Here is a 13,065-nt window from a genome sequence, read left to right as displayed (position 1 = left end):
AAGTACTATTTTATCTGGGTTTACAGTTAGCCTTCCTCCATTGGCTTCATAGTGCAGCTAATTTAGCAAAATTGCATTTAAATGAGTCCCTGATGAGAGACCCAGAGTTCACATTTTTCTTTTAATAGACATGTTAGTCTTCCTGCATGCTAAAATTCCATAAATGAGTCTTTACTCTTCACATGTGAGACAGCTATTATATATCAGGCAGTGCATTATATTCCCAGCCTCACCTTGGGGAATTACTGAGTAGTCATGGTGCTTCTTTGAGCTGAAAGACAGGCTTTTTAAATTGGATAATTTATATTTATATAGTGGTTGGTGTCCTTTATCAGAAAAGCCTTGTAAAAAAGCTTCTTTCAACAAAGTTAATTTCACAAAATAAATTAATTCAATACAAATAAGATTATGTCTTTCTTCAGGCTGAAATCTTTGAAAGTTAAATTGTTTTAATTTTGGGCTTGCTGTTGGCAGCCTATTGCATAGTCCTGTGAAATCCCTCAGCTGATGTGTGAAATACTTTAGCTGGTGAAGATATTGGGATGATGCGGGGATTCTCTCCTCGTCAAACTCAGGTTGACTTCTCTGACAGTACCTTTCTGGCTAGAGATGAAAAAACGTGTGAGCACAGTGGGTAAATGTTTCCTTTCTCTTTAGGCAGGGTGGCTGTAGACAGAAAAGCCAGCTAGAATAAAAGGAATGAGCCCACAAAGTCCTCTGGAGGGCTTTGCACCGTTTCATGTGTAAGAGAAGCATCTGCTCCGCAGGAGTGCCGCTCCAATGCTGTTCTAGTACCAAAAGTTTTAAGTCCAATTAAAATGTTCCTCTTATTCCTGCCTTGCCAATGGAAGTCTGCAGCTGGTCTTTGGTGCTGGGAGGAAAAATACTTGCCTTTCTTTAATGGGTTCCTTCTCATGGCAGTTTAAGCTGGATTCTATGCTTTCCCGGGTGGAATATTTTCAGTGAGTTGAGTGCCGTGATCACAGTGTGACCCCAAAGTCGGCCCCTGAACCAGCCTCACCTGCGCTATGAGAACCAGCTGTTGCTGGTATAGTCTTAATTCGCTGTTCGTAGGATGAACAAGAAGTACGTGGCTTGGTTTTAATTACACAGGTGCAGGCCCTGCATTGCTTGCAGCTGTCTACAGAAACGTGCAGAGGAATTCACCTTTTATATGTGAAGAAAAATATAGGATGGGAATTGCCATCCTGTTTGCAAGAGAAGAGGGGCTTTGCATCCTCACAGGATATATGTTTTTCAGATGTTCCTTGGCAAACAGAGGCAAAATGATCTCAAAGCGGCAGATTTTTCTATCTGAAGTTGAAGTCACGTTGAATTTAGTTAAAAGGAAAAGTGAATTGAAGGTCGTTTTCTTACTTGAGACTAGAACATCTGTGCTATTGATTTTGCAAATCGATTTGCAAAATAGATTTTTTTTGCAAATTCTACTTTTTTTTTTTTTCCTACTCTTTTTTTTTTGCAAATCTACTTTTGCAAATTTTGCCAATCTATTTGCAAAATTCTCATTTAGGGCAAGGCTCTCTCTATTCTCTAACATTTGCAACTTTAGGAGTTTTTCTTGCCCCAGGAGCTGTTTCTGGTGCATGTGAGAAGGGTTGCCAGGGCAGGATGGATCAGAGATCCTGGTAAGTAACAATGCACAGGATGCTTGCTGCTCATCCTTCATTACTTGACAATTACATGTGAAGCTGAAGTGTGGGTACAAATGGTTTATTTCTGTTAAAATTAATGTTATTGTTAACACGAATGCCATATGCCAAATAAGTTGACAGTATCAGATCCCCCTGTACCTGAGCCTGTGTCACCTGAGCAGTGTCCTGAGGAGAAAATGCTTTAAATGTCCCTGGAACATCAAAATCTCTCAGGCAGCTGGTAGAGCTGCAGCAAACGTTACAGCTGCCATTCCCTGCCCAGAAGAAATGGAGTTATAAGTGAAGGGAAATATTTTATGAACTCCTGTATGAAGTTTGGTTAAATGCTTCTAGTTGGGAAAAAATTCTACAGTTTCACTTTCATATTTCAAAGGAAAACATTGGTTTGTTTTACATTTTCTGCTCCAAACTGTTTAACTTCTAGCATAATCATTCTATATATTAAATGCTGGTATTGATCACAGTTCTTGTGAACCATGTTAAATTGGCTTTGGCAGATGTTGATGCCTTTATAAAAAAAGAAAACACAGCAATATCCTTCTGCAAAGATGGACTTTGCTGGTGTTGCCTTTTCTACCCGCCGGGTCTCTGTGACAGCCTCCAGTGGGCAGTTATGGCTTAGCTACATAGAACCATAGAATGGTTTGGATCGGAAGGGACCGTGAAGGTCATGTAGTTCAGCAGGGACATCTTCGATTAGATTAGGTTGCTCAGAGCCCCATCCAGCCTGACCTAGAATGTTGCCACCAGGACAATTGGTTTGCAAAGCTGGTGCATTCTGCTGTGCCAATGTTGAGAACTTTGCTGCACTGTAAAGCAGTAAATTCCCACTGTGCATGGAGTCCCGTTTGCAGGATACAAGCTCTGCCACTGGGCATGTGCTCCAGGGAATGCATATAAATCTCCCCAGTTCCTTATTTTTTGGGTATTTCCTATATGTTTTGAATTCCACTGTGGCAGCTGAGCTCCTCGTTGTGGTGTGCCTTTTGGAGCAGGCTCCCTGTTGATGCCATCCAGGCTCCCGCAGCAGTGCATCAGTCGGGTCGAGGCGCAATTAGTGATAATCCAAGGTTTTACTTTGTTTAGACTGATGCAATCTTTTAAATTTCATAAATCAGAAGAGACCATTTATCTTATTCCCCAGGCACCACTAATGACTAATTAAAAACCATAATTAACTGGAGCAAAACCATGAGAAACTGCAAGGCAGCAAAAATGCAGCTCCCGGGCACCTGGAAGAGCAACTCCCCCCCCCGTACTTGTACCCTGAGGGTTGGTCTGAGAAAGGCAACGTAATGACCACTTTTACTGTTTGCTCTCTGACTTAAAGGTTGAATGCATAAATAAAGCGATTAATTTTTTAAGATGAATTTTGGCTGAAAATTCAGGAAGGATGATGGGCTTTGGTTGATTGTACTAAAGCAACAGAGCCAATGAGCAGACCTGCCCTGAACAGCAGTGGATAACTACACGGGTGTACAATGATGTATATACTCAGTTATTGAAGGACTTAATCTCTCAACAGCAGCCAAACCCTCAAAACCTTTTATTAATGCAACACTAGCATTTACCCACACATGGGACTTCACGTTCCCCTGCAAAGCTTTGGTGTCTCAGCTGGTTATAATCCCAGTATTCCTGGAGGTACAGGCTGGAAAGGGCATTGTAAAGAACTTAAATTGTGTTGGTAGAAAACAGGATGGTATTTTGAAGGTTTTTTTCCATTCACTCCTGCTTCGGACTGACAGATGCGATGTGTGGATTTGATATAAGCTCTGTGGGAGTCAGTTGGGATTGCACTTTAAACGAGCAAGAGCATCATGCTGAGTAGCCTATGGAAAAACAAATGTCCTACCTTCCAAGTGCTTCCAGTTGTCCTGTTACAGTGCAAGAACATTCAAAATAAATATTTTTGAGATAAAAAAGTTTATAAAATATATAATTCACTCAAAGTATCATTGCTCTGGGAGGCCTCCTGAATGAAAAAAATAAGCACTGTGAGGGCTCAAATAGAGCAGGATTCACAATAAAATCAGCAAGGGGTTGTATAGCTGAAATACTTAATTACAAATGACAGCTAATAAAAGGGATAGGAATGACAGCGCTGAGTTTGAAGGGAAATTAATGTGAATCTGTGTTATTTCTGCTGCTTTTCCAAGCCAGCCTGGGCTTTTTGCACTGCACGGCTCTGCTCTGGCGTTGTAAGGGGACTTTGTGCTACAGATTTGTTGGGTTTAGAATGGAGATGTTGAAAATCCACCATTATTTAAAAAAATGTGGAGACTATAGTTGGACCAATAAATATATAGCAGACTGAACCAGCAATGGTATCAGGGGAAATGATTTCTAAATTAGCTATGGTATTAGAAGAATAATTAAGCAGTATTTACTTACAATTATATCCAATAACTTTTTTATGCTGTGATTAATTGAATTCTAAGATTTCCTCATAGCCTCTGCATACATTAAACATAGAAATTAATTTTCTCCAACAACTCATTAAGGTCCTGAAACGCTGTGGATTCCACTTTAATCAGTTATTCTTTACTTTGCATTGTAAATCTTTACATGTGCATCAATCAGTCTGAGCTCCCAAACAGAGCCAGTGGGGAGCTGCAAATTGTGATCGAAGCCACTTGCCTCTGGTTTTATGCTGTAAATTCTAGCTCTGCGTTTTTTGATAAAATAAAAACAGTTCCCACTTAAGCCATTAAAATACTTTTTGAACATTGGATTTTATGATTCTACCAAGTGGGACTGAAAGGGGAATTTCACACCACTAAAACGCAGGCACTGAGTTTAGCTGCTGATGTAGATGGGAGCATGCAAAGTCATCTCCAGGTGCTTTCACATCTAAATTCAGTATTCAGTAGGCATTTCTATCTAGAATGGTTTTGTTTGAAAATAATTGTTTAATCATAAAATCTTACACAAATGCTTCTGTCTCATGACAAAAAAAAAAAAGATTAATTCTGTTTTCATCCAGACAAGGAAATCTGAAGCAAAACCTGAGGTCTGAAAGCAGTGAGTCGTGGGGGAGGGAGTCCTCTTCCCCTGGCAAAATGGGAGATGATACCAGCATAGATGCTAGGGAACTGCATTCTCCAGGCTTAAGATGAAACCAGCCGTTTTGAAGGGAGTTATAGACTAGCACAGATACCCTCGTGCGATAACGTTGCAGTGAGCTGTGTGCAGGATTCGTTTTCTGTTGGATAAACATGTCTGGAAGCGACAGAGAGCGGGTGGGATGAGACAACTTCTTCTTAGTACAATATTTGAATTAGACAGTTCAATAATTGCATTCTTAAACATATTAAAGTCTGTTCCTTGAAATTTGGCGGAGGCTGTTAGAGCCATCCAGTAGCTTTTGTTTGGCTCTGGTATCGAAGAGCTGAAATCCCAAACAGATAAAGTACTAAGAGATTGCTGAAAATTCCCAGCAAGTGTTTCCACGCTAATTAGCTCCCCAGAGGTATGAGATTTGAGCAGAGGGAGCCAGCTTTACTCTTCTTTTCCATTGGCATTCAGGGAGTGTAGAGTTTAAAATCTCGAGCCATAGCTGGTCGCCATAAATGATTAATATGCTATTTATAGGATACAATTTCCTCAGTATACAAAAGGTGCATTTTAGTCAGCCTTTCAAGGCTTTTAAAGCCAGATTACAGTGAAAGACTGCTTGTTGGGTCCAGCACTAGTCAAAAGGCTAAAATAATCCAACGCACATAGCCTTACAGTTCGTGAAGATGTATCGATGCAGCATATATGACACGCGTTCTGTCTGCTGATGTCAAGGACAGATCTTACAAATCCCTTTTCTTTGAAAGGTAACAGATTGCCCTGGCTGTGGCTCGGGAGGAGTTACCTGTGCCAGAGATATGCCCTGGAGGAGAGGCAGGAGATATGCCTGGCTCTGGCTGCGAAAGCTGGGAATGCTGAAGGACACCCTGCTCCAGCCCTGCCTGGGTAGTGAGGGCCAAAACCCTACGGCTCATAAAACACACCAAAATACACTTAACTTCAGCAGATGGGAACTGCTTCTTCGGAAAAAGCCAGTTCAACCATATTGTCCCTGGTTAAATTATATGTATGGTTGTATATGTATTTAGTGCTAGTTCTGTAAACCACATTGCATAGCTCTTATCTGACTAATTAGCTGGGTAAGAAAAATACTCCTTTAACTTTATTTTATTCCTAGTCTTAAGGCTATTTACAAGAGGGTTTGCAGGCAGCTGTGGGTGAGCTGTGGGTGCAGGAGCTCCTGGGTTTCGGCTGACTGGCTGTCTTAAATCTGCTAGCTGGGCAGAGAGCCCTCATTATTTAAAGCAGCAAATAAGAATTAAGCAGATTGGATATGAACAACTTGCACAGCCCCTCACTTTCACAGCTATAGCTGTTTGCATCCTTCTTGCTCTACCAGGCACCGAGCAGGAACCAGCTCTTCCTCCTTGCCATCTGCCGTCCCAAGGCCATCCATCAAACTCTTGCTGTGGTTGTGCTGCTTGGCCATCACCTCTTGGGGGTGTGGGGAAGGGCAACCACAGCTCCTGGGGAGAGCAGAGAGAAAGAGGGGCTGAAGAACACCAGGTCAAATAACTTCATGGAGATCTGGGTTTTGGAGGTGTGAAGAAGCACCAAGGGTTGTTTTTCTCCTCTTGGCATCAGACTTGGGAATGAACTGAGGAATGTACTGCCCAGTGTGGGAACAGTCAATCTTTGCAGCTTTATTTCGTACTCAAAAATCAGGGTTTCTGGCTGGCAGACACTTGTACCTTTTGTGTGGCACGGTGGGAGGCAGTTGTGCAGCCTGCTGGGGAGTGTTTCATGGTGCTTTGCTCTGGTTTGTAAACTTTCTTGAAAAAGGCTTAGAGAAGTAATATTTGAGGTGAATTTTCTTTTTTTTCTCTTTTTTTTTTCCCACTTGATATGTAATGTGAGAAGCTTAACTCTTGCAAGGCTTCATCTGCAGCGTCTGAACAGTGTCTGAACAATGGTGACTGCAGGACAGAGAACATCTATCAGATTTCTCTGTAATTCTGTTCATTCCTCCTTTAAACAAACCGGGCATTAAAAAGTCATCATCTTTGCAGTGGCTGTCAAACAGCAGTTCTCAGGCTCCGTCTACAGGGATAGGTGAATATTTATTCCCTAATTCACACAGTTGATTACAGAATCAAAAATGCTCTTAAAAATTAGGTTTGCTGTAGATGGAAAGGAGAACTACACTGTCCTGCATGAACTATGGTCACCTTACCTGTGAGGGGCTTCAAGTGTGTGAAAGTCCGTGGAACCCTGAGGCAGGGCCAGAGGCAGAGCAAGGGGAAGAGAAGCTGTTCGTTCTGCATCTGATGGAGTTGGTATGTTCCTAGGAAACAGATCTTCCTTCTGTGACTTTGAATTGTATCGAACGGCAATTAATTTTAATTTCTGATAAAGATTGGATAATAAAAATTGGATCTTTTTCTAATGGTGCACTATTATCTTACAGATAGAGTAATTCAGCTTATTAATTATTCCAAGATACCCAAGGGTTCTTTTCTTTAAGAAGAAGAAAATCTACATTTCTCTTTCCCTGCAATCTTGTCTAGGATTAGTAAAAGTTGTCACGTAGGTCCTCTGTAACTGTATTTTGCTGCAAAGCCCAGTTTGGGATCCCTGTCTCGGAGGAACAGCTTGCGGCCATGGGATGTGCAGGGTCTGCTGGGGGGACACAGGTGTCACAATGGTGTCATAACAGCCCTCTTTAGGGCTGGAGAGGACCCATCAGCCCCACTAACCCCTGCCAATGCACCCAGTTCAGGTCCTATGTCTGGAGGAAGGAGCAACAAACATTATCAGCTGCCTAAGAAAAATTAGGGCTAATGCCCAGGCAAAAACTCACTTCCATGAGGAGCCACTCAGTTTTCTCATGGTGAGGCCAGAAGAAAGTCCTTTTCCTTCTCTGCACATGGATTCGTGCATGAGACGGTTCATCTGTGGTAGGCAGATGGTTGCAAGATTGCTGTTTACTTTGCTAGTTCGTTCTTCTTATGAATTGTTTTTATTTTAGTACATGAAAAAGTGATTATGAACAAAATCTGGTTAAACCCAAATGCCTCTAACAGAGTGTATAAAACCAAGGTGACCATAGCATGGCAGGCACAAGAGGTGAGCATGGGTGGGTCAGGGCAGTGGCAGCTCTGCCAAAGACTTTGTTTCTTCTCTCTTTTTTTATTGCTTTTGCTTAAGCAAATGATAGAAATTAGATTTGGGATCTGGATAAAGCAGTTGGCTCACAAAGCAGCTTTCTAGTGATCTTGTTATTTGAGGAAAAAATTAGATTTTTCTCTAACAAATATTATCCAAATTAGATACACACCTTTTTATGGACGTAACTTCAGTGTTGTTACAAAAAATGAGCATGCCTGGAAATCAAAATGTAAACCAAAGACTGAACTTGGAACTACTGTCACTGGTGTAATGCCCCCCAGGCTTCCTGCAGAAAAGGGTCTGGTGGTTCCTCCTCAGGGGTCATCTCGGCCCCTGGCACCAGTCAACCATAAATTTTTGGCACTGGAACTGTGTTTTGACATCACAGGAGAAGTACAAATGACTCATTTTCATTTGTTATTTATATAAATTATATTATATAAATTTATCTCAGTTGCGTTGTTCTCTGCAAAGCTTCTCAAAGAAGGGAAGAGAGTGTTTTTCAGTCAATCATCTGATGTTGTAAATTGGAGGGAACTTTGTAAAGTGTCTAAAGGCAACATTTCAATACTTGGAGAAAAAAAAGCTCGGGTTCACAGAAAGAATATGTAACAGAGACCTTAAAGCCATTTCAGGCCAAGGTGTTTTGAGTTCTGTCTTTACTGTGTGAAAAACAATTGTATGTCAAGCTAAATGAAGAAGTGCCGGAGCTGGAAGTTGTGGCTGTGCTGGTGTGGTTGTTGGGACACACTAGCTAAGATAAGTGATGTGCACAGCAGGCTGCCAGACAGCAAATAGAAAACCAGCAACGAAAAAAAACCCTCAACCTCAAATGACATTAGCTCCGAGCAAAACATGCTTCATCAGCTCGGCAACTTTCATTACCTATTGGTAATGATCTGTCTTCAGTCACAGGGAGACAGAGGACAAATTAAAAAAAGAATAATCCACTGAGCATGTTATACATCTCAGACTTCCAGTGAAATATGTAATTGAGACAGAATCCAGCTCAGGAAAATCCCTCGTACAGCTAATATTCACCCACTGGTTCTCTGCTATCACTCCTTCCTCTGCCCAACCTCTCAGAGCCTGGAACTCTAACAGGTTATGACTGCTTCAGCATCTTCCCAGTCAAAAAAGTGCATGTTACTTTTCATATGCCAAAATATTTGACAGAAATGGGTATTCTAAATGCACAAATGTAGTAACAGGGAGCATGGCTGAGGACGGGATTCTTTCCAAACATTTACTTGTGCTCCATGCGAGGTCATGCTGGGTCTGCATGGCTGGATCTCTGATGTCAGGGACTGTACGTGGTGCAAAGAAATAACTTTGTGAGCTAATTTTGTAAAGTCCAGAGTTGTTTGCACTGGGGCAGTGTGTCCCTGGCTTTCTCCCAGGTTTGGAGCCATCATTTTGGGGAGATGCTTTAAAATTGATGGACTCTTGCATAAAACCAGGAATACTTTCCCACAATGCTATTACTCCTCAGGTTAAATCCTGCAAGTGGTAGTAGATTCTTTTTAATCTCGATCTTTAGAAAGGACTATTGATCATCTAGGCTGACCTTTTCTTCATCGCAGGCCATTAAACTTCACCCGGGTGCCTCTGCATTAATCCCGCGGGCATTCGTTAGACCCGAGTATCGCAGACTTTGAGAAACTCACGGTGCCACAGGAGAGTGAGGCATCTGTAAAGGCAGGGCCCCAGGTTTTTTTTCCTAGACTCCCAGGTTTCACTTCCTCCACGCGATCAGATTTCATCCGTGTTTATAGCTCTGACATGTTTTCTTAATCCTTGGTGAGGTCGCTTGCTGGATGATGAAATGGGCTGCTTCGGTCTTTAGGTCCTTTCCTGCCATGGCAACAAGAAGGGTTGGGGGAGCTGCTGGTGCTGCACAGGGAAAATCTGGGAGAGTGAGAGTGAGCAAGTGCAGCTAGCGTTTATGGCTAGGATGGGAACATCAAAATAGGATGCAGGAAGCATGATACAAATCAAGACTGCCGGTGAAAATATTTCTCAGGTGATTGGCAGAGAGGGATAAAGATATGTGGAAAAGCAAACTGGCCACAAAAAATAGCAGCAAAAGATGGGTTAAATTCAGGGTATTCCAAATTCAATTAAAAAAATTAGGAAGACACTGAGGGAAATGTGGAGAAGCAAGTGTCCCTGCCCGTCACAAGGGGTTGGAACTAGGTGATCTTTAAGGTCCCTTCCAACCCAAACTATTCTATGATCCTAAGTGGGTGTAAATGAGTGCACAGAGGAATTGGCAGAAAGTTAGCTTGGATTCACATTAAAAAACACAGAACCAAGCAAGTGTGAGAAGCCAGATGCTGTCACCTTCCTGCCCGGCCCCCCTCAGCCATCCCTGTCTCAGGTGTGTGCCACCAGGGCGGATGCTGCCAGTACCTTTCTCTCCATTATTTATTAACAAATAAGGGAATAGGGCTTTGCTGCTGCATTGTGTGGAAATCGAAGCAGGCTTGTTCTAGATTCAAGCACTGCAAGCTCAGTCTGGCCTTGGGGATTCAAACCTTGTCCTGCTTCCTTCTTGCTTCCAGTAATAAGATCTCTGGCTGAGAAGCTGGTGGATGACTGTGCTGGTTGATGAGGCAGGTGAGGAGATAGTGTGCCCCACTGCAGCCCTACCCCCAACCCACCCACCCTGGGATCCTGCCAGGAAACAAAGCACACTCTTTAACCAAGTTCCCAGCTTTCAGCCATCCCATTGCTCCTCTGCTTGCCTGTGCAGCAATCTTTGGTTTCCTACGTTCATGTTGTCAGCCTGTGGGTTTTTTCAGTAATTTCAGTCCAAGTTGGAGGCAGAAAAAGCCATCGTCCTCGTGTCCAAATTGGAGCTTGCCAGCAGTTTTAGACAAAAATGTCCGGTAGCAACCTGAACAGGATGGTACATGCAGTCTCCAAATCGGTATTTGCTTTCAACAGCAATAATGCCTGGGCCAATTTCTTCATGTCCTTAAATGCCTGATCTTCCCTACTTCATTAGAGATACCCCCTTTAGCTTGTGCTAATGATGCTATTAAAAACCAGGTGATCAACCACTATAAATGCCCATATTCCCTGGTGAGAAATGTCAATTGGAAATGCAAACCAGACAGTACATTTTGGACAGAGTTTTCAGCTTGTGTTTCAGGAGCTGTGTTGTGGTGGGCTGGTTGCTCAGCCACTGCCAGGAAACCTCCTCCTTCCCAGCCAGCCCTTGGCATCGGCTTGGCTTCACCGTGTGTGTCCATGGGAAGAAGTGATCCGAAACCCTAAGCAGGACACCCAGCCAGATGTGGGATCTGCACCCTGCAGCGAGGCTGGAGGGTGACCATGCTGGGATGTATTTGTCCAGCTCTCCCATCCAGCTGAAGCACGTCGCTGTCTTTGGAGGCAGAGGGAGGTGCATACAAAAGAAGAGAAATGGGATTATTAGAAAAATGCCTTTGTGCTTGTCTGGATGCCAGATGGATGTGGCCAGTGATTGCCAAACGCAGCCACATTCCCAGCGCTGGGGCGATGGGGACACCCTGGGCGCTGACAGCCATATGATGCCTTGCTGAACTTGACATTGGCACAGCTGGGCACAGCTGGTGCCTCTTGGCCACTCCATCTGTGGGGCTGCAGCTGAAAACTGTAGATGAACCAAATATTGTAGCATTGCTGACATTAAGGATGTTTCTGCTTCTATATATCCCCAAATAGGCGGCAAATATTTTGTTCTTTGTCAAGGCGCTCTTCTGCCTTCCTCGGCATCGCTTTCAGTGTCACTAATGAATTCTTGTTTGTTTGTTACTGTTTGATTTTCTTCCCACAGAGGACTGATTTATTAATAGGAAGAAAACAAGCAATAAAGAATCCCTCCAGTTATTTAGCTTGGCTTGACTTCTTACTCTTCTTTGTTAGCTAAATTAAAAGCAATCCAAATCTACAGGAACCTTGCTTCTAATTTGGAGAGCTGTAATTATTAGGAGCTATATTTACCAGGGCACTGTCTGAACTTGTAACCAGATTTTAAATTAGTGTACTATCAGGGTAGGGAATAAAAGAAGCTGAATTCAGTTACACAGTTTAACCCACACTGTATGGAGTCTCTTTTGCCTCTTCATGCCAAGAAAGTGTTTATTTACAAATTTTTCATGAGTTGACATTCTCTTTGCATACACGACTGCAAAACATCTAAACACAGCAGACTGCACATCCCTGAGACGTGCTGGAGCTAGGGTTTGCTGCGAAACACCAAAATTAATCATGTTCACTACCAGCATTTAAAACTGCTATTTTTTGTGTTTTCTACACATTCACTTTTAAACGCTTTCTTAGTGATAGTGGTTGCTTATGCCTTATGGTGTCTTTTGACCTATGAAAAATTTGCAGCTAGCAATATTTCTTGCTTATTATTTCAACTATGGACTTGATTATTTTCCTTCTATTGGCTGAGAATGCATAAATATTTGGACAAGTTTAGACTCAGAGTGCTGACACTTTTGCCACATGCTTGACAACATCTGAATTTTCTTTGTAAAATGTATTTTAACTTCCTGGCAATACTAGAAAAAACCTAAACAAATCTGTTTATGTGCCTAAAGAGTATTATAAAACCCTGTGAATCCACTTTGATATGTAACTGGAATTTGAGTTGCCACCGTTTCTCTGTGCTGGGTTTAATAAAATTCCCAGCAAATAGCTGATGAAATGAGCCATTTGAAGTTTATGCTGGCACCTTTGCTTATAGATCTGTGCGTGTGTATACGTACCTACCACGCTATTTAATTTTTGATCCAGCATTGTTCCTAGATGAGCCTTGTAAAATGAGCTGAGCTGCAACCTGCACATCTTTGCAGAACGATTAGAGCAGGATCCAAATCCGCCTGTAAATTCAAGTTTCCCTTCATTTCCATTGCTATACGTCTCTGAATGACAGCAAATTCATTCCTGCGCTGGAGACTTGCCAGAAGTTTCTCATCTCACTGTCTGTGGGCTGCTCGCTCCCGCGCTGGCTCTTTTCTTTTTTTTTCTTTGAGGTTTTTCTGATGCCTATAGAGTGAGCTCAACTCAAAGGTTTGCAGCTTCGCTCTCGTCTGCTATTCTGTAAGAGCCAGCCTGGGTGCCGGTACGGTCAGGAGTAGTCTGTGAACATCGGGTTTCTGCCTTATTTCCCTGCAGGTGACTAAGAAACTTCACGATGCGGCTGGTAACG

At 42.5% G+C, this 13,065-nt stretch overlaps 1 protein-coding gene across 4 annotated transcripts in view; it reads left to right on the top strand.

Moving 5' to 3' along the window:
- The first annotated feature begins 12,922 nt into the window (after nt 1–12,922).
- The window catches only part of SCHIP1 (schwannomin interacting protein 1), a 177,400-nt gene continuing 177,257 nt past the window's right edge, over nt 12,923–13,065 (top strand). The window contains exon 1 of one of the 4 annotated variants that reach the window (XR_008451226.1): nt 12,923–13,059. Coding sequence is in view for 1 of the 4 variants with exons in the window: in XM_054074370.1 (XP_053930345.1) it covers nt 13,051–13,059 (9 nt within the window). In the remaining 3 variants the exon portion in view is untranslated. The remainder of the gene's footprint in view (nt 13,060–13,065) is intronic. The other 3 variants (XR_008451228.1, XR_008451229.1, XM_054074370.1) reach the window with 3 other exon arrangements.

The sequence above is a fragment of the Cuculus canorus genome, chromosome 9 (assembly GCF_017976375.1).
Source record: "Cuculus canorus isolate bCucCan1 chromosome 9, bCucCan1.pri, whole genome shotgun sequence".
NCBI classification, from domain to species: Eukaryota; Metazoa; Chordata; class Aves; order Cuculiformes; family Cuculidae; genus Cuculus; species Cuculus canorus.
Note: the sequence above shows the minus strand (reverse complement) of the source record. Positions and strands in the feature narration are given on the sequence as shown.